Source organism: Syngnathus acus, chromosome 8 (genome assembly GCF_901709675.1).
Source record: "Syngnathus acus chromosome 8, fSynAcu1.2, whole genome shotgun sequence".
In the NCBI taxonomy this organism is placed as follows: Eukaryota; Metazoa; Chordata; class Actinopteri; order Syngnathiformes; family Syngnathidae; genus Syngnathus; species Syngnathus acus.
In genome coordinates this window covers 1592696-1614224 of record NC_051093.1, presented here as the reverse complement: position 1 = coordinate 1614224, position 21529 = coordinate 1592696, and the positions used below count along the sequence as shown (strand labels likewise).

The 21529-nt window shown below is 49.2% G+C and overlaps 1 protein-coding gene across 7 annotated transcripts in view; it reads right to left on the bottom strand.

Annotated features, from left to right (window-relative positions):
* The window catches only part of cep112 (centrosomal protein 112), a 38741-nt gene extending 17240 nt beyond the window's left edge, over positions 1-21501 (bottom strand). For 2 of the 7 annotated variants that reach the window (XM_037257130.1, XM_037257133.1), the window contains exons 1-21: positions 21423-21501; positions 21052-21157; positions 20713-20903; positions 20439-20602; positions 17737-17818; positions 16798-16869; positions 16070-16117; positions 15923-15997; positions 14605-14685; positions 13123-13222; positions 12730-12848; positions 12389-12532; positions 11460-11614; positions 11147-11276; positions 10980-11072; positions 10826-10885; positions 10151-10230; positions 8086-8221; positions 7794-7901; positions 5375-5557; positions 2089-2307 (exon numbers count right to left, since the gene is read on the bottom strand). In XM_037257130.1, the coding sequence (XP_037113025.1) occupies positions 2089-2307; positions 5375-5557; positions 7794-7901; positions 8086-8221; positions 10151-10230; positions 10826-10885; positions 10980-11072; positions 11147-11276; positions 11460-11614; positions 12389-12532; positions 12730-12848; positions 13123-13222; positions 14605-14685; positions 15923-15997; positions 16070-16117; positions 16798-16869; positions 17737-17818; positions 20439-20602; positions 20713-20903; positions 21052-21151 (2340 nt within the window). In that variant the 5' untranslated portion in view covers positions 21152-21157; positions 21423-21501. Of the gene's footprint in view, positions 1-2088; positions 2308-5374; positions 5558-7793; positions 7902-8085; positions 8222-10150; positions 10231-10825; positions 10886-10979; positions 11073-11146; positions 11277-11459; positions 11615-12388; positions 12533-12729; positions 12849-13122; positions 13223-14604; positions 14686-15922; positions 15998-16069; positions 16118-16797; positions 16870-17736; positions 17819-20438; positions 20603-20712; positions 20904-21051; positions 21158-21422 lie in introns of those variants that run through there. The other 5 variants (XM_037257132.1, XM_037257131.1, XM_037257134.1 and 2 more) reach the window with 5 other exon arrangements.
* Positions 21502-21529: the final 28 nt, after the last annotated feature.

Here is a 21529-nt window from a genome sequence, read left to right as displayed (position 1 = left end):
CTTGTGCTTTTCGGCGTTGCAGCCCAACTTGGCAGGGAATACAAAAGATGACACTGTCAGCCGACAAAAAGGCCGGGACGCGCATGCGAGGGGCAAAGGGAGCGGCGGCAACAAATTGTTGCGGCTGATTTGTTGGGCTAAGGCGGGAATTGAATTCTGGTCTTCAGCTCCAGCCGCAGCAGCGTTTGTGAGCATTCAAAACGACTCAGTAAGAGGAGTTCAAAACGGCGGCGGCGGCGGCAGAGCCACGGGAGACGCTATTTGCTCGTTTGTCTGTAATCATTGCCGTCTCGTAGGGAGGGAGCTGCTGCCATAATGACAAGAGACTTTCGTTTACATGTCGCAGTGTGCCACGGCTGCCTGTCAGGAGACATTCTCTTCAAGCTTACTTGCTCGCTGTCAGCGTCACACGACACAAATATGGCACTGACGCCAAGTATACATCCAAATTGTACAAGAAGAATCAGACGCTAACTGTTACACCCATAACCGTTGTCCAGTAACGATCCCCGCCCGGTCAGCGTTTAACGCTTACAATGAGCGCCTGAGCTCACGAGCTTTAATCTTGACCTCATGATTGCGTTGTAATGGATCAGAACTTCAATCTCTTCTTTTAAGATGCATGTAGGATTGATCTCATGAGAGCAGTCTCACGTGACAATACTTGTGAGAGGCGACGCAGATAGCGACAGAAAGAAGACACGGGCCGGAAGAAGACCAAATCAAGAGCAGATTCACCCACTTTGCAGCACATTGGACCTGTCGTCAGACGGACTCATGTAGAAAGTTTGACTCTACTTTGTGACAGGAGACAGTGTGCGTGTGTGCGTGTGTGTGTGTGTGAGGGGAGGGGGGTACAGCAACAGCCACGGATTGGTGTGCATGGAGGAGAAAAGAAAAGCTAGATGGGGAGGTGGTGCAGGTGAGAGAGGGGAGCCGGAGCTCGACTGCATCCTGCAGATGAGGCGTCCTTATCAGGCCGCGAGATGGCTTCACAGGCCTGTCAGTTGAGCACCCAGATTGGAGGACACACACGCGCACGTGCACACGTAGACGTGCAAAGATAAAGTTCAATGGCAACACCTAAAAAGCCTTCCCCTCCACATCCTTTTCCTCCGTGTTTCGACTGCTCAACTAACAGCGGGAAACAAGCTTTTTCTTATCTGCTCTGATATTCTGTTTCTCATTATTTGACTCCCAAACCCCCCCCCCCCCCCCCCCTTTTAAATGTCTTTGATGAGAATCCATCCATGGATTTAATGGGTTTATTTGGCCTTTTTTTCCTGGATCTGTGAGATGTGTTTGAAAAAAAAGAAAAGAAGGAAGCTGCCTGCCCAGGCTGTGCTTCCAAGAGCATGGCGAACTGCAGAGGACAGCGTTTTCGTGCGCATCAAAAAGAAGTAGACATTTGAAGCTCAGCAAACACGGCCACGCAGTCAATATACATCTGAGGCAGGCCTGCCTGGCTCACTTCAAGCCCAAAACTGGCTGCAACAAAGTCGCAAGTTTGCCCTCGCAGCCACCAAGTCAAACTTAGAAAGTGTGTGTGTGTGTGTGTGTGTTGGGTGCTTTATGATTCTTTTTTCTTTTCACTCACTAAAGAGAATGGCAAAGTCATTCATCTTTTTTTTTTTTTTTTTTTAATGTACAGATCGTGTTATCAGCCACCTAAATTCAACATTTACCCATTTGAAATCCTCACAAGAAGAAGCAGAAGACCGCGAAAATAAAGAGCTTGGACAAAAAAAAAAAAAAAAAGAACCGGTACAGCTCATCTCTTTCAAATGGGACTGAGCCTGTAATAAGCACATTCTCCTGCTCTGGTCCGTTTCCTCCCCGGTTGTGTGCCGGCCGGCCACATGAAGGCCAAAAAGACCATGTTGGGTTTGGACTCGGGGAGCCGATGCTGCCGCGCATCTGGCGCACGCATCAACAACAACGGCGCTTTTGATCCACACCACCTGTAGTTCACTTGCAACGCTACGTGTCAAGTTCACCCATGCGGAAAGTGACCTCGGTGGCAGCTTGCAGAAAAAATTTTTCAGTGCCTGATGCAAATTCCAAAGTCGCGTAAGTTCATTTCCATACCTTCTCCTGGGCCGTTTCCTTCTCCTGCTGGTAGCTTTGCTTGAGGTCGCGGAGGACGCCTTCCGTGTGGGAGAAGAGCGCCTGGTTGTCCAGGTGAGCCTTTTGCTTTTCCTCCTCCTGTAGCGCGGCCATCTCGGCTAGCTGGCGCTCATGCTGGCCGCGGGTCGCCCGCAGCTCCTCGCGCAAAAGCCGCAGCTGGGCCTCCAACTCAGAAATGATCTGCAAAGATCACACACGCGTTTTCATGGCCGGGATGTGACTTTCACACAAACATTTACTGCGATGTGCGAGGAGCAGAGGAAGTGCCACTGCGCACTACGCCATGATCAAATCATGTCATCTGTAGGGTTGCCACCTGTGTCTGACAAAAATCCTGTAAATTCTGACCATTGAATCGACCTTTTTGTTTGTAAGCAATGGCGCCCTTCGCATATCTAACCCAAGATAAAAATCACCCTTCTACGCTGTAATTGTATAGCTCTAATTAGTAAAAATGACACTTGCTAGTTATTTGTTTTGTTAATCGCTTAATTTAATAGCAGGCCTTTATTATTTTTGGTTTATTTTCAACGTTTTTTTGTCATGGACACCTGAGGGCAGTATTGGGGGAAAAAGGGGGAAATAAATAATTAGGATCAATTTGCTTATGTGGAATAAAAACAAGTAATGTAATTTTCCACAGTCTGCAAGGAATAGCCAAATGTAGTAATGTAAAGTGTAATGTACAACACCTGATTGCTTAGAGTGTGGTGGGTGCTTTGCTTGTGCTTCTGGTGCTTGCTGCTCTTAGCTGGGTTCGATTTTGATGTTTTTTAGACTTGGCGTGATCATCTAATGCGGTTTTACCTTAATATTTGAGGAGAATCTTCGCTGGGCACAGGGAGCAGCTCGCATAAAATGGATTGCAAGGGCATGGACTTAGCCACATACTGCATTTCTCCTGTTTTCATTGTTAAAACATGTCCAGCGTTTATATTTTTTCTTTACTGGCCTGTCATCACCTCCTGTAGCACCCTTGTCATCCGTGTCTCCACCCATTTTCACGATAAAACTGCACTCTTTTTAGTCACTGGATCCTTTCCTTTCTCTCTCTCCTTATCCTACACACACTCCGTTTCCATCTCACCATTCTGAATGTGCCGCCACTGCCCGCCGCCCCACCACCACAAATGAGTATGCTATGTCATTTTTCTAGAGCCAATAAGGCTGTGCACAAGTTTATGGACGTAGGCATGCTACAATTAAACTGAAATACACATTTTGCACAACATGTAGAAAAATCCGGGACATATCAGTGCCAGACACATTTTCTTTTTTTTTTCTCCGGGAGAGACGATGAAAATCCGGGCCAATCAGGAAAATCCGGGACAGGTGGCAACACTAGTCATGTGGTTTGACATCCATACAGGAGCTAAATAGGCATTGCGCGATTCTGACCACTAGGGGTGGTAGAGTTTCATGTTGATGTGCAATTTGAGCAAAGAAGAAGTGGAAGTAGTACAAACAGAGGTGAAACTAGAAGATGGAAACGGAAAATGAAAATAAAAAGGAGATGTAGAGTTTTGAAATGAAATAGACAAGTACCTCTGGGAAATACATAAAAATGCAGCATGATGTCATCAAATGCCAAAGAATCTGCCTCTGCTTTCTCTCTCCAGATGAGCATAACTTATGAAGCTGGTTAATATTCCAAACACCACTCCTGCTCGATGCTTCCTCATTAATATTGTCAGTCAAAGCGAAGGCGCACATCTCATGTTGGAGATGCAACACATACAAGATGACTTCCATCCGTCCTACTGTATCGGAATGGGAATCAATGGTGGCGTCAAAGGCTGGCGAGCAAGCTCGGCGAGATGTTTGTCTCCCGTTGCAAACTGGCAGCACCTTGACAAGCCCACAGCTGAGAGGCCCGTCGCATCGTCAAAGCCAATGCACGAGCCCACGAAGCCCAGAAAAAAGAAAAAAAAGTCAGACTCGCCGTGTTGCTTGTCGTCATCACATTGGCGAGATTGAAATGCTTTGAAAAAGGGACGGCCGCCTTATTTAGCTCTCAGAAGAGCGGCACGTTGCCGTGCTCTTTGATGACCAAAGAGAGAAGAAATAGTTATTCAAGACACCATTTGAGTAGAAAAAAACAAGAAAAGACATTTATATGGAACAGCCAAGAAGAACGCGCCATGCTTGATACCTGCGATGTTGTAAAACGGAATTTTCCACGTGGTGTGGTGCACAGATTGGATATTAGGCGCTTAGTATTTCCACATAACAGCAATGCAGACATTCAAACAATGAAGCTGACAACTTCATGGAGCAGCTTCGAACATGTGACATCACTTTCAAGAAGCTCGCCGTCCTGTCCTCCATCCCAGCGAGGTCCGAATGGCAAACCACGCTGCTGAATTTGCAGACAAAGCACATATATGGAATTTAAATCTAGTCAAAAGGAGACTACCAGGAGCAGCCTCGAAAACGTACAACGCAAGTCATGGCCGTGAAATGAGCTACGGGGCGAGACGGAAACACGGCCACGTTGATGCCACGTTTTAATTCAAAACGTCACCACATTGCAAGCCATCCAAGATATTCATTCTACATTCTACGCCGTCGCTGAGTTACACAGGCGCTTTCATTTCTCCAAGAAGGACCATGGTTTTTTTTTCCCCAGCTAAGAGCAAATCAAGCATAAAAAAAAAATCTGTGGCTCATCTCCAACTGTGCGCAGGTTACTCAAATGGCTTCCCACAGAGCGCCAAGCAAAAAAACGACCAAAGGCCGAACGGGATGAAGAGCCGCCGCCAATTTGGCCGCAAACATACAAAATGAAATAAAATCATCATCTGGCTTGTGGCACCTGCGCAACAGTCCGTGTTGCAATGGAAGCCGACTAAACAAACTCAAACTAAAATCTCAAAGAGCTAAACCACAAAGGGGGAAAAAAAAAAAAAAATTGATAGAAATGCTTTTCAAACAACTAACGACCGCCGCTTTCCAAATTTCACTCCCACAAAAATCATTTGTAAAACATTTCAATAAAATCTAAAGACGGGCTCTCCGTCACTTTCCTTTGTTTTAATTGATCGCTATTAAAAATTCTTGTGCTGCGGTAATTCCCACTTTCTTTCGCGCACTTTCTTTCCCGCAAGAAACATTCAAGCACGTTTGAATGTCTCGGCCAGAATTTCAATAGCCCGCTGTGCTTTTGAAACGGCGGGCGGGCATCATAGGAAGCGGCGGTCGACAGGAGAGCGGGCGGGTCCAAGGTGGCCGAGCGGGGACCCCCTACCTGGCCGTCGCGCTTCCTCCACTCCTGGCTACGCTCCTGGTGCGCGTGCAGGGCGGCCCTGGCCCGGCTCTCCAGGCTGCGCACCTCCCGCTGGCGCTCCAGGACCAGGCTGTCCTTTTGGGCGCAATGCTGCTGTCGCAGGCGCGCCTGCTCCTGCTCGTGCTGCATGCGTTGCTCAGCCATCTGATTGGACAGGCAGGCAAAGAAAGACTTCATCAGCCAACACACACTCGGCAGACTTCGTCGTCATGACAACTTGTTCATCCGTCCGTCTGTCCGTCCCTCCGCCAAGGCTCCTCCGGTCCACTCGGCGGCAACACCTCCAAAAGTTTCCCTTGCGTCTTTGCATGGTGGTCACGAGGTGGCGTGTGTACATCTGGCTCTCTCCCTCCGCCCTCTCACCTCGCCTGCCCGTGGAGGCTGGCCCTGAACGTGCCATTCGTCGCTTTTGCAATCGACCCCCCCCTTCTGTGATCGGCATATAAAAGAACATCTCGTTTGGAAGCTGGCAGGGGTTCGCCATCTGGCCGCTGCAACGAGCCCGTGCCCCATGCTAAGCGCCTGACAGCACGTGACAATCGGCTTAGAAATGACGTTGGCAAAAACAGAAAGAAACGGCGGCAACTTGACTGAGAGAACTTTGCTAGTAGCGAAATGCTAAGCCCATTCGACAAGCTAGCAAGGCCAGTCATGTTGCGTGGCGTCTGGAGATGAGGCTGGTTGCATCTTGTGGGAAAGATTAGGCGAGCTGGCAGCCCATCGCAGCTAAGAGCAAAGTCACCTGCTGAGAGGTGAGTCTTGCCAGCAGCCGGCCAGCCTTTTCCCAGGCTCCGCTCACTCGTCCCTCCCCCCCGTTCCTCCCGGGAAGACAGCGAGGGGCCGCTAATCCCCCTGGCGCATTGTGTTTGACGGCACCCTACCTGGTCCGAGAGATCGGGCGTCTCCACGCTCGACGCCTGCTCTGTCCCTAAAGCCGTCTCCGGACCTCGCGCACCATTCAGAGCAGGCAATGAATGAGCGGCCGTCTATGGGAGGCCGGATTCCACCCTCACTCTTGTGAAAACTACCACAATGCTCATTTCGTTTTCGTGGGCAAAAACCGAGCCTGCGGCTTTCTTTGTCGCACGGCTTCTGAAAAGGCCAATTGTGGTGGGATCAAAGTGATTTCATCCCTTGGAATCGGTGAGCAATGTGACAACAGACAAAGCCCGTCACAAAACGCAATGAGCAAAACTCTTGTTGGCGGAGCGGCAACGTCTTTGCCACTCGCAGCGCAGCTGTGGTCAATTGATGCGCACCTTCCTTAGATGCAACTCAGGCCCACGCTCAGAACACCAACACCCCACGTGTTTGTGACCGAGAGTAGAAAAGGGGACTTTTTGTGTCTTTGCGTTCCGCGTCGCCACAATCTGCATCGCAGGACGCTCGTCCGGCCAGAAGCAGCACGGAAAGCAACACAAAGCACGCGGCAAAGCGCACTGTTCATGAAAAGCCTCTCGAGAGCGCATTTGAAAATGTGAATGTCGCCAACCTTCCTTCGAATTGCTAACTGCACTCTTTGAGTTTCAAACGCGCATTGATTTGGACAGGACGGATGACAGCGTCCCGCAAATATCTTTCCCGCTTTCCCTTTAATCAGCAAGAATGTCGCTCGCTTGCATCGCCGTCACACAGACAAGCGGGCCTTCATCTCTCGCCGTTTTTATCTCCAAGACAAAAGTGTGGCTGATGTGCTGCTAACCCACGTCGCCTGCTGTCAAGCGCACCCCCGCCACTCTGCAATCTTTGATGGTATACCTTTTCCTCACGAGACAGGCCTAAGAGTGAAAATGGGAAGTTGGCATCCAAAGTGCCGATAAAACCACACTCGAGTCGCTTTCATTCCACAAATAATCCTTTGATGGTTGGAAAGTGTGAATTTAGCCACCTAAATCTTTCCACTGACAAAGAAAACATCTTGCGCATCTTTAGCGTGGTCATGAGTTGAGCCCTTCGATTCATTTTGCCAGTCGAGCGTGTGACAATCATGTCACGAGCAGAACGAAGCCAATCAAGTGGAGAAGAATTGATTCTTGCGTGGCTTCCACAGATAACAACCCAAGCCAGATATTAATTGAATCCAGGGCGCCGTCAATGATGTCATCCTATCAGCGAGCGAGATTTAAATGACTTGCGTTCTCCGCCTCCAAGCGGAGAGGAAGCATGCCAGTAGAAGGTCATGGTGCATCTGCCACGCAATTACCTTCATTTTTCACTGTCGCTCTTTGGCGACAAACAAACTATTCAGATGCCATGGTATCCGAATCAAAAGCGTGTCCCTCATCATGATGGGGGGGATAACAAGATGATCCCACTCGGGTGTTGGTCACCGCGGCGAGACAAAAAATGCTTTCTGCCACGTTGAAAAGTCAACACAGACCTGCTGCTGGTGTTTTTGTTGGATGGCGTCCAGTTGCAGGGAGAACTCTTTGGACTGATTTTCACGGAGGCACCTGGAATGCTGCAGCTCCTCCTCCATCTTCTCCATCTGCAGCACAACATCACACAATAAACGACATTGTGAAAATAGTCCATTTGCAAAACTAACAAGACTCATCAGCAGTCAAAGTGATGAATAATGAATACTCCAAACTTTCTGTATGCGGGTCATGTCGCGTGAGCAGAGGTCTCAATGGACGAAATCAAAAAAGTTTGCGCTCGCGGCGGCAGACCTGCAGCTTGAGTTGGGCCTCGGCCTGGTCGGAGCTGAGCTTCACTTGGCTCCTCAACTGCTCCAGCGCCGCATCAGCCCGGCGCAGGTGCAACTTGTGGCTCTCCCGACTTTCGTCCAGCTGCTTTTTGGCGTGTCTGTCAACAAAAACCCAGACAGGCGTCAACATAGAAAGAAAACAGGATTGAAAATCTTGACGCATTTTATGATCCCGATTGGACCTTCTCCCGTGCAGCATTTGAAACCAATCACAACAAGAACACAAAGTGGGCGATTGTGCGATATGTGTTGACACACGATTGAGTCTGTGAGCGTGAAAAAGGAACGGCAACTGAGGGTTGCAAAACAAATATGTGCGCTTTCGTGTCTCTTTATATAGTTCTCGCTTTGTAATTTTGGTCTCTCTCATGTCGGACATCAAACGACAAAGAAATTGCCCCCCCCCCCTCCAAATTCCCTTTCCCAATTTTGCGTCCTCTGTAATTATTAATCAGACTCAATGCAAGTACCAGCAGATGACAGCAAGGAGGACGCCCGTCCGCCCAGCCAGCCATCAAGAAGCAAGCGGAAACAAACGGCTGTTGAGAACTAGATTGACAAGCATGCTTGGCCAATGAGCGGTCGGAGCGCCTGAACCAAGCCAAGCCGTGACCTCCGAGGAGGAAACTTCAAAAACCATCCAAAGCCAAAGAGTCGCCGCCGACCGCACGGCAGCAACGGCCTTCCCTGGGAAAATAACTTTTTTGGCGTGTGTGTGGTCGCGAGAGTGGCAGACAGCGCGTCACCGTCAATAACAGAGCGACAGGCCAAGATGAGAGGACGCAGAAAACGCAGTGCGGAGGCCTGGCAGCAAGACACACGCAGGCGCAGGGTGCCGGCGCCGCTCGCCCTCAAACGGATCCCCGCTCAGGACAGCAGGCGCAAATTAAAGATGTGCCTTTGCTAAACAGGAAGTCTTCTCATCCGAAAATTCTCAGCGGGCACAAGAGAGAGGTGAAGGAGAAACGCCGTCCCAAAGGGGCGTGGGAATTTTCCAACAAGGGCGGGAGAGGTCCGGCATTGCCACCGTTGCGCATCAGTAAGCCAAAGAAACGAAAATGTCGGGCTCTTCAAACCGCTCGGTTAAAAGTTTGCCATGTTTGCTCCCAATGCTACGTTGGATGGACTGTGTGATGGAAGAAGCGTGCCATGGAAGTCATGACGCACAGCCGACAAGGAAAGCGCTCTCAAATACAGAAGCCTTTGCTTGCCACTTGTCTGAAAGCGTTTGCTAGCCAGCCAGTCAGCCTCTGTGCCTGTGACTTCATCCAAATGGAATGATAACGAATCCACACGCGCTTCAAAGAGGAAAGAAAAAAAGAAAGTGTAAGAGATAAAACTGAAATATTCAGCGTCTTCCGTAAAAGAAAATCAACCAGGCTTGGTTTTCATCCACATCCCTAGAGAAAGACAAAGAGAGGGGAGGATGGATGGATGCAGATTAAAAGACAGACCACAAAAGGAAATAAGGACAGAGCAAAGGACTGCTGTCAAAAGAGAGAAGTGGCGCAAGCGCGCACACGCACGCGCACGCACGCACACCACACACACCACACATCCCTAGATGCAGTGTTGGGATTTGATTGTTGTTTGCTTTCAATTGGCCCTCCACATCGCTTGAAGCTCCTTCACGCACACTTCGCTGTCGTTGCGCTTTGAGTTACTTGAGCCGAAATGCGTCACGCAGAGGGCTGGCTGGATGTTTGCACGTATCACAGATATTTCAAACTGAGCAACCAAAGCATCAGAAAAACATCTGCAAAACGTGTTGAAAATGAATTCCCAAAAATCTGATGGAATGTTTATCGCACTCCACCTTGACGTCGCTTTGTAGTGCTGGCTGTTGTTGCTATGGCAACGTGGAGCAAAACCTCAAATGGATGCAGCAGCAGATGGAAAGGAATGGTTGGCGGCGAACGTAAGACGTTCCAAATGGAACTTGCTTTAGTTCATAGACACAAACACTCAGTTTGCTAACCAAAACAGCAGCAGCCTGCAAGCACACATTTAAAACAATTTCTGCATACTTGAGAGCCTCCTCTAGCTTGTCTATCTTCATCTTGGCTTGGCTCCTCTCTTCCTCTGCCTCATTGTGCAGCACCAGAACCTGAGAAGGGAAGCGAAAGGTGAGCATGTGCACGTGACCTTGTGCACACGCCGGCCCGCCGAGCTCACACGAAGGGTGCATTTCTGCCCATCGGGACCTCTCATCGCGCGCCGTTCTGGCCGCCATATGAGCGAGCCAGCAAACGAGCCCCTTTTCATGGCACACGACAGACAAGTTGTGAGCATGTGGCCTTGACCGTTGCAAAATCATCAAGACGGCGTGACTGGCTTTCATCTGGAGGGACTTCAATTAAGTCAGCGTGCAGGGCTCTGCTTTAAGTTCTTGCAGGTGGTACTTTGAAGATGACCCAGGTGCAGTCCAGTCTTTAAACCTGATCTCAAGCTAAAAAGTCTGGTCCAGCTCAGCTCATTAACCAAGGCCACTCACTTTATGAGTGCTTTGAAGAGGACCTCTCCACATTGGGAGCGTGCGTGCTCGTGGCAACCAGCGCTGTCTCGTGCGCTTTTCTTTCAAGACTGCCACTCGATCAGCTCTGGTTTAACAACAGGCAAGAGGAGAACGGGGAACTCTAGACTTTCATCTGGACCCAAATCCAGGTTTGCTCAAGTCGGAGTTTGGTTGGAGGAGCACCCACCTTTTTGTCATAGCTGATCTGTAACTCGGCTTTTTCCTCTTGGGCCTTCAAATCCTGATCCTTATGTGAGGCCGACAAGAGTGCGACATGTAATCAATCAATCAATCAATCAATCAATCAATCAATCAATCAATGTGCCTGGCAATTATCGTACCCGTACTTGTGTCTGGTGCTGATGTTCACTGACGAGGAGCTGCTGTTTGAGTTCAGCCAGCGTCTTCTCAAAGTCCTCCATCACCTCAGAGGCCTGCAAGAGTGAAAACAATCTGAGTTTGCTTCATCCTGTCCGCTGTTGTTGCACTTGCATTTCAGGGTTTTCACCTTAGCTGCAGCCAGCGCGTGCTCGCCGCGTAAACGCGTGACGTCGGCCTCACTTTTGGCTCGGAACTTGCGCAAGGTTTCCTCAAACGACGCGCTCTGCTCATCCTTCTCTTTGTGGAGGGCCGCCAGTCTGCAAGCAGCCATACACAAATACAACTTGGCGCTCACTCAACACGTTGGCCACGAGCAGGACTTTTTTGGGGGGCAAGAGGCAGCGGGCCGGTTGCCAGTCAACAAAATTTCACACTATGGCGGCTTTGGAGCCACACAAGGAGCCGTTGGGGACATTTCATATTTGGCTAAATACTAAAACCTTGTGTTGGCCTCGTGCAGTTGGGCACCGACGGCGGCAAGGGCGACCTCCAGCTGGGCCTTCTCCTGCATGGCCTTGTGAAGTGAGGCGTTGCTCTTCTCCGCTCGGGCCACCTGCTCTGCCACTTGCCGCTCCAGCTCGTGCAGTGTTTGTGCCTGCCGAGCAAATGCGCGTGCACACGCGCACGCCCAGAGAAGTAAAGTCCAGTGAGTCTGAACTTGCGGCGACTTCAAATAAACTCCTCTCACACTGATTTTCTTCCAAGATATGAGTCATCAAAAGCAAAACACATCTTCACTACATAAACTGTGCCAAAGGTCGAAGCAGCTCTGCGGCAGGCAGCATGGGAAAGATCTTATCGTGTCAGTCTCTTAGAAGACCCCCCACCACCACTATAAACGAAAAAACTATGGCAACTATGGCAGATTGGGAAGTGTCGAGGCTTTGAACTTCAAGCTCTACTTTTAGCATCGTTTCAAAGCGCAACCTCGCTTCAATGCTATTTTGGGCCGTTCTTACAGCAAACCAGGAACACGCTCAACTAGACCAACATTAGAAAAAAAATAGAACAAAATAAAATGGACTGCGGCCCACTTTGAGGACATACAATCTAAGGTTGTTGATGGGCTTCTAATTAAAGATGGCAAGCAGGAGTGGGGTGGAACGACGACAGCACGTGTGTGTGTGTGTGTGTGTGTGTGGTGGAGGGGGTGCTAGCAGTGCAGCAGGCTAAGAAAGGAGCAAGAAAGAGGCCTGTGTTGCGTTGCCACGTTTTGACACTTTGGCAGGAGATGAGAAGGAGCACCTGCCCCGGCTCGGCCTGCTCCACCTGGACACTCTCGTGGGAGCTAAACGACATTCCCTGTGGCACGCACGCGCACACACGAGTGCGCACACACACACACAAACGCACACAATTGTGTCCTCACAGTGGGTTGCGAGCGGGCGTAATAGTCGGCCTCCATCTTGGCCAGCCTCCTCTTGGTGCTCTCCAGCAGCTCCTGGATGTTGTCCGTGTGCTGCTTCTGCAATTGGAACTTCTCCTTCTCCACCTCGGCCACTGCTGCAAGCAGCTGGTTATGGAAGCATCACATCAAGTTGAATGATTCTATTTCTTGGAACATAAACACCGTTTGCAATAAAGTTTGGGAACTCCAGCTTCTACTGACAACTGGCAGTGACATTCATCCTGAGTCTTATGCGAGTGTACATTTTTATTTTTTGCCTTTGGCTCAGGCTGGAGCAGCACATGCAAGCGCCTCAACTTTACCTTCTTCTCCCACTCATTTTTCAAGCCGTCGGCACTCAGATCTGTCATCTTCTTCAGCTCTGCAATCTGCTTGTCTTTGCTCTCGCGGATGACCTCGGATTCCTTTAGTACACTTTGAACTGCGGGTGAGTCGGGGGGGCACAAAGAGTAGTCAGGATGGGCCTCAGGGTATGCAGCACACAGAGATGTTTTCCTGTATGCCCGCTAATGCAATGGTGGTGAATCCAGTCAATAGCGGCTCCAGATTTCAAGCTAGGCATGACAACATTTTACAGGACGACATTTTGGATTGAGCATCACCATGCAGGAACCGAAGCACTTTCACTCTGACATTACGGTAAACATCCTAGCGGTTAACCCTGCAATCCTGTGACCTCCCCCATCATAACTCACCTTTCCACTTGAGTTTGTGGATCATCTCCTCAGATTCCTTCTGTTGGGCCCGATAGCGACTCTTCAGCTCATCAAGCTCCACGTTCCTTCGGTGCAGGATCTGAGCCGGGCCATAAATATTCAGTGCAAAGTGATGCATTGAAATGGCGACAAAGGTATTGGGAAAGCGACAAGCGTTGAGGAGCTCAGCCCTGAGTAAGCCACAGCAATAATAGTCTTTCTTCACAGATGCTAAAGAATATATGCCTGTGAATAATGTGTCGTCTTGCTTGTGACAACCGAGTGGCATTTTTTGGACCGCTCAGCCTCTCAGTTTTCTCGGGGTGCCACATGCAAATGAGGAAGACGGCACCTGCACTGAGGTGCCACCGTGTGCTAACTGCACGCACGTGCTAACTACACGTACACGATGCTGCCATCTGTGCGCAATTAGTCAACGAGACCGTGGGGGGTTGGTGTGGCACGAGTTCAAAAAGCACTTCAAAAGCATGCGGCTAGACGTATGTACCCCATACCATGACAAAATGTTCCTTGAAAATGGAGTTCCCATTTCATTGTTAAAGCAGATCACCAAAAGATTTCACGGCCGAAATTTTTTGTCCCATGGCAGCATAGTTGAACAGCTAATGCTGTCATTCTTGGTATGAAATGGACGTGGGTGATGAAAGGAAGAGGGCGTGGCCGCAGCAAAGGGCATCATGCATTTCGGGAGACCCCATTTTTTCCAGCCCATTTCACCAACCCAGAGAAAATAATTTTTTAGAAAAAAGACGGGGCCAGAGACAGAGCACGGGACGGCTTTTAGGTGGCCAATTTGGGGCTTGGTCTTCCTTTTGATACCTCCGCCTCGCTCCAGTCTGGACACAGTTGGAGAGTTACATGAAGCGGTTGGCGGAGGCTGACGTCCTTGGTTGGCCTTTGCATTATCGAAATGTGGCTAATTAAAATGAAAGCTTCCATGAGGCTCGTCAAGAGAGTGCCTCAAAATGGCTTCTCTTTGAAGCCATTAGATGGAACACAGAGTCGCATTCAGAGGAAATGAAATTGGACACAAGTCGCCATCTGTCTTAAATTAAGAAGCTCGAGGGAGAAGCGAGCTGTCATTGCGTCTCATCAAGCACAAAGGGACGGGCATCTTAAAGCCGCCAGAGATTTTTTTCCCCCCTGTTTTAATAAAAAGCTTCTGTCGCCGTAAAGGAAAGTCCTGCGGTGGATGTGACAGATAGCAGGTGCTTATCTGATGGGCACCCGGTGTGAAGTAAACCATCCCCGGCGCTTTGAAGAGAATATTGGGGGAGGGGGGGTGAGTCCTTTCCTTTTCATTAGTAACCAAGTGGAGATAAGAAATCATCGTGGCCCTGAAGTTGCAGTCACTCTGGTGGCGAGCGCGAAAACGCAAACTCACAACCAGGTCAGAGCTGAACTCAAGTTAGTCGCCATCAAGAAAGCTGAAAGTGAAATGCATTGTTGTTGCGTTCTCACTTGGTCAACATCGGCCTCGTGTCTCTGCTGCATTCTTAGTTTCTCCTCCTGATGTTTGGACTCCAACACTTTGAGGTCCACCTGCAAACAGGCCAAGTCATAAACAAGACGTCTTGGTTATCAAACCACAGGAGTGAAGCGTGACATGACACGTGTGCGAATGCGAGGCGGGGCTTGCATTGTGGAACACTCCTCACTCACCCGTGGAACACAACAGGCTCCATTCCTAAAAACCGTGACAAAAGCGATTCTTCGATAACATACAAATATCGAGTTCCCAATTAAATTAATCATTACCACGATCCTGATGTCATTTCCCCTCAGCACTTGATCACGGTTAAATAACACTTCCCTCTGATGACTGTCCCCTTGAGGTTGTTCCATTTTTTTTTTTTTTTGTTGGTCTGCCGCCAATTGTTGGCGCAGGACCACAAGAGAGTTGCCAGAGCAAGGACGGGCAAGCGTAAGATGGTGGTGATTGAAAAGCGGGAGCGTCGGCACAGACCTGATTCAAAAATGGATGGATGGCAAGCAAAAAAATGTGGAGGTGTCACTTTCTCAGCCACTCTTCAAATGCTCTTTTGAGAAACTTTGTCAAACTAGATCAGAGACGTTCAAAACTTGTTTATAAAAGGCGGCGGGATGGGTGCGCTACACCTAAGGCTTCACAAGCGCCTTCAATCGGCCCGTCTGGGTGGCGCTGCTTTTTTCCCCGCCTCTCTTCTTCATAGTCGGAGCTGGCGAAATGTAAGATGCCATGTTTTTTGACACTTTGCTCTTGAAAGGATGAGAGGAGCTAGGAGAGGGTGCGCGTGAACGAGCGCGTACGGGGGAGGCAAAGACGGAAACGGTTGCCCTCGGAACCGGCGCGGGGTCAAGGCCTTTTTCCTTGGGGGAGGGGCTATCTGCAGAGCTTGAAAAGCAAGGTTGCTTCCGTGCATCGTCTTTTGTCTTGTCAGAGATGTGCAATGTTGTGCCGTGTGACTGTCAGGACGAGTCATTCGGCTACCTCTGGGCCATTCCCGCAACCTTTCTTGCTGTTTGTCCAAATGCTTTTTGGTCATTTCCAGTCATTGACATGCAAGATACATTTCTACTGGGCTGGCAGGATATAATGAATTCACTCACTGCCATTGATAGTGATATAAGTCCAAAATCCATTTTACTATAAGTATAGTCATATCATCTGTCTATGTGTGTTGCTCCACCATTTGTGTTCAAAATAATTAAACACCACAATGGCGATGCGGTCTGCTAGCCCTACCTTGGTGTTCTGAATTATTTGTTGTCAGGAAGCATCGGGCTGGCTTTAACATACCTGCTTGCTCTCCAGCAGCCGCAAGTGCACATCATCCGTTAAGGTGGCACTCCGAACCGGGCTGGACTTGAAAATCTACGGCAACAAAAACGAGGAAGCCGTGCTTGTGCGACATGTTCATTGGGTTGGCCACGTGGGACAACTTACAGGCGACAAGGGAATCATCTTTTCTTGCAGGTACTTCGGGTTCTCCATCTGAAGCAGAAGAAAAAAAGCCTGGCGTTAGCCCGTGTGGCCATGGCGCGCCACGCCGACACTTTTTTTTTTTTTACTCGACTTCAAGCGCTCAAGATTGAGGCAAACTAGTAAAGTTTTTAATCTGCCGCTTTAACAAAAATACATTTAAAAGAGATGGCGGACTAAAAGTTTGCATCTTTGGAAGAAGAACGACCGAAAGAAACCAAAAGCCATCTTGGGCAATCTTGAAGTGTCCAGTATGTCCACCGAGCCAATTTGGTTCCAGCAATTTGAGCAGCTTCAGACGAGTCGAAGCCTCCCGAGAGCGAGCGCTGGCTCGTCTCGGCTGCGGATCCCGATGAGGAGGCCGCTTTGAAGGACAGCGGCAACTCCAACAACTTGTGTTGACTACAAGCGCTTCGGTTGCGTACACACGCCGAGACACATCTGCTGATCTGGAAGAGGTGGCGGAGGGGGAAGCGGAGCAAAGCAATAAGCGTTGTCAGTAGGGTCTGTCGGGAATGAAACAGGCCCAGCCGCATTTTACGCAATTTTGGATTCTGTAAAGCTTTTTGCACATATGCCACAACGATACAATACGCACAAGACAGAGAGCGCTTGAGTTTCACGACGACCCGCCGATGTTGGCACGCTCGCTGAGGCTTACAGGTGCGCTCTCAGCACGCCTCTGGACTCACCGCTGGGTTCCAGCCGTTGAAGCGAGCCTCCAGGTTGCTGTCGGCGGGAGACGTCTCTCCCATATCCACCTGCTAAATGCAAATTGGCAATTAAATACAGATGAAGAAATCAAACAAGGGAATTGGGAACAAGCACTGTGATTGGCACTTTGGCCCGAGGAACACTTGAGTAAGATGACGAGCTTTTGGCAACAACAACAAAAATTGCGAGCAGTCGACTTTGTGGCCTCTAAAAAGTATAGTTTGCTATTACAACATTCTTTTTTGTCCAAAGGTGACTGTAGCATACAGCAGTTGTTTGAAGGTGTGGCCTTGAGTATCCTGTGGGTGGCTGTTACAAAATCTGCCCCTTCAAACGCTAACCCCCTCGCCCACAGGTGTTGCCCTCCAACAGTGAGAGCGTTGTACCCGTCTGTTATCTGCCATCTCGCCACCCAGTGTGCCGTCACGCTTCTCCCTCTCCAGATGTTTGGTGGTCCCACAAAATTCCGGTCACGCCAGCAATTCCACCGAAGGGGAATAATGCAGCTAAGATGGCGACGCACCCTCGCATAACCTCATTTGGACTTGTTTTACGCTGCATCATTTCTACTTGCAAGGGACCGTGTTGATGCAAGCGTCGCTTACTCAAGCGACAAGTTTGAAGGAGGAAAGTTCTCAGAAGACTGACACTAGGACCAGACGTCAACTTGTTAAGTTTAGCCAAGGTGTCAGTGAATGGAAAAGCCACGGCACCAAATACGTTGTGGGAATTTCCTGGATGTTGGTGGGAAACGGACTTCCGGGCTTTCCCCAAAAACGGCCCACATGAAAGAAGAAAGCCAATCGCTTGTGTCGGCACCGGCAGGATTGCTGCCAGCAATTTGAGGTGGCATGCCAAATCTCTCGCAAGTATGGAGCCGCCGCTCAAAGGCCTTGACGGCGGCCGCATGAACTCACCGCTTTGGCCTCGCGTATGGCCAAGGGCTCGCGTGGGCCAGAGGCGCCAGCTTCTCGCGGGGTCTCAGTCACCTGGCCGGACCTGCAATGGAGCCGTGTTCATGGGAGAACGTGAGGGGCAAAAGACAAAGCGTGAGTTTGGTTGAGTTGGGTTGGCAGCCCGCCTGGCTTGGCGTGTGCAGCGACTTCTGGCACCGCTTGCACACTTTGCATCTGATCCCAGTTGGACAAACAGCTGCACTTCTCCGCACGCCTCAATCAGCAACCGCCTTGTCACATCAATGCCGCAAGCTAATTCCGTGCTCAGACGCACAAGCTTCACTTGATTTCAAGGCTGAGAGGCAAATCAAGTTGGTCATGACTTCATGTTGCTTCATTGGCCTGCTCACGTTGCGCGACCACGTCTGAGCTGCAGCCTGACTTGTAGTTACAGCCGTGAAACTTGGAGCGGGGGGTGCACGGGTGGGGGTTTAGCTACGCAATCTCGGGCCTCGAAGTCAACAGGTGGATGAGGATAATTGAATCTGATGTGTCTGGAGTCTGAGGCTCTGAGATCAAAGCTGTGGCAAGTCAGGCCAGAGTTACGCGCACGCAAGGAGATGACTACGAAGAGCCTCAGAAGCTGCAGCTCGCCTGATTAAAGTAGCCTGACATGAGTGCACCAGACTGACCTCCAGGTGCAGCACCAGGAAATCAGTCTGACCTTGGGACGCAGAACCAAGCTGACACCCCTTTGAGCCAGCCAGAGGGTTTTTTCTCATGACTTTTGACACTGCAAGTACGGTACGACTATCACAGAAAAAAAACGTCAGGAGATGGGGTGAAAGGTTAAAAGTTCTCACATGAGGATGAAAAGCACACACATGGGAGACAGAGACGCACAGGGGAGGAAAAACAAGGACATAAAAGGGAGGCCCAAGAGAGGAGCCATCAGCTCAACTCAGCAGTGAACTTGACAGTGGGAGCAAGATGATGAGCTTGCTTTGCTTTCTTTCTAACAACACGGTCGCCCTTGGTTGACGGGATTGTGACGTCACCGAAAAGTGAGCAGATTGCTCACTCATCGCCAAAGCTGCTTGGGATGATGTATTTGTTTCCACAACATATGAGCCAGTGACTCCATCTTGTGGTGTCTTGGAGGACTGCACGACTGTCTTCAAGAGCTTTCCACTGGAAGCTTTCACAATGTTGTATAAACAGCGCCAATTGTTGCTCAGCTGACCTCAACCTTTAAATTTGCTCCGTTGTTGCGTCACTGAGGGGAAATAATTCAGCAGAAACAATCTGCATGCCAGAGAGCGGCTATGTTGCTGTCTTGGCCACCAGGGGGCAGTAAAATACGAGAACGAAAATACGCCTCGACTACTGCATTTTCTTTACCGTTTTTTTCCATGTATAATGCGCAAAATTTAACTAATTTATTGTCCTAAAATCTGGGGTGCGCATTATACATGGGTACAATTTATTTATTTATTTATTTTTTATCCGGATATCATACGGAGGCCGCCATTACAGATGCGCTTTCTTCTCTGCTGTTCACTTCAAACACGCTCCATACGAACACAATGCTCTCGTATCAGACGCTTACTCGATCACCTGCTCGTTTGCTGTCACAATGTACCCTACACAAATCTGAAACATTTCTTCGCTATTGAGTTTGCTAGCGCATGCGCAGTGATACTGACCGGCAGAATAACATCCGGTTGTTCCCAAAGATGATCTTTTTTCTGAAATAATTTTACGTTTACGGACTTAAGTAGGAGTCAGAATTTGGGTGCGTATTAAACATGGGTACAGGCTTTTTTCCAGCATCAACATGCCATTTTTAGGGTGCGTATTATACATGGGGGCGCATTATACATGGAAAAAAACGGTACTCAACTTCACTCTATTTATAGCGCACTTTGAAAATGAGCACAGTTGAACACAAAGTTCTGTACGAAAAGTAAAAACGAAATCAAAAACAGTCAACACCATAAAACACTAAAACAATGCCTAGTGCAAAGCCAAAGAATAAAAATGTGTTTTATGATGGGTTTTAAGGATTGACTGAGCAGTCCATGTGGAAAGTCATCTGAGATACGCTCTAGCAGGCTCCTGCAGAACGTGAGGATGAACTGATCATTTGAATCAGGTGTGTTTAACGAGGGAAACTTGGAACACATGTAGGAATGTGGCCCCCGAGGACTGGAGTTTGAGACCCCTGCTCTAGCAGCTCGAGTCTAGCTCAACCTGGATGTGGAAAAAGAAAAAGAGCTCACATCACATGAGCGAGCTAACGTGTTGTTGAGCATTCTCCTCAACAAGTCCAAAAGCGCAGGAAGGAGAGCACCTGCAAGATGAAGGCAAAAAAAACCAAGAGGAGCTGAGATGAGCAGCTCGTGGCGCTCTGGTGCTGTTTTGCGCCTTGAAAAGTCCAAATAGACAGCTCGGGCAGAGTGATGTAAAGAGTGGGCAATGCCTTCCGCTCTTCACATACGGCACCGTTGAGCAAATACTCGACGAAGGCAATCTGAAAAGAAGCCCCCAGGTGCAACGTTTTCATGCAGATGGAGCATCGCAAGCAAGCGCTTGAGGAAATATTCTGTGTCACAGGCAGGAGACGCATACTACGAGAGGCCTGGCGTTGGCGTGCACTCACATGTCTCGTGTCCACGGTGGTGAGCGACTTCAACATGGACGATGTGAAGCAAAAAGCGTACCTGGGAAAAGCCGTGCTTGGAGCCGAAGCGCTTCTGTCTTCTAGCAAGGGGACAGCCAAACTGTCCTGGGCGCCGTCATCCAGCTCTGCCGCCACCCAGTCAGGTAGAGTCACCTTGCTGCGCTCCAGCGAACCTCCGATGGGTGGCTCGTCAAAGTAAATTGACTAAATAAATCACACAAAAGAGCCCATTTAGGACTTCTCAGACAGTCGGCATTATTCACAACGTTTCGACGCCCAAAAGTGCGTTTTATCCTCGCAATTGGATATCTTACCATGTAAGCGGGTAGCGACTTGAGGCTGCCGCGTTGCGGTTTGCTGGCAAACGGGCCTTCCAGGACGCCTCTCTTGAGCATGTGAAGAAGCAGACGGGCATGCAGATTGCGGTTCTCGTGACTCGCTAGACTTGAACTACACGTTGCCGGCTCGCACAGCTTCTTGACCCACAAGGCACAGTGGTGGCGCTCTGTCACCGACAAAGACACCCGGGGTGGGGAGGATGGTCAAGCAAAATTAACTTTTGGTTATAATTTGGTTCCAACACTTTGGAAAATTTCCTGCACAAGTTCTGTCTGTCACGATGTCATTCAAACTCCTTGACTATAAGTTCGTACCGGTCTTTTTGGGGTGTTTGAGGACATATGGCTTCATCTCCACAACAAAACTATTCAATTCCGAGTTCAGCTTTTCCAGGGACTTCTCATTTTGGTTCATTCTGTCCTGAAACGAGATTCGCGATCGATTCGGGCTGTGAGGCACTTGTAGCACAACATTAACACAATAACACAATGTTATTTTCACGTTCTTGGCTCCGAAAGACATTGACAGCAAACAAAAACATTGCAGCGCCTGCAAGCTAACAAGCAACACTGAAAGGATGTTGGCATAAACCTTTGCCGGATATTTTCATTCCTTACAATGCAACATTCATTAGCGCGTGTAAAAAAACGCGATGAGCACGGAATAAATTCTTGTTTTTAGTTACCTTGAGAAGCGCTGCAGTGCCGAGTTTGATTCAAAATCTTTGCGTCTCCGCCCTACGCCACTTCCGGTTTCCACAACGGTTGTTATGGAAACCTTAGTTTACTGAAA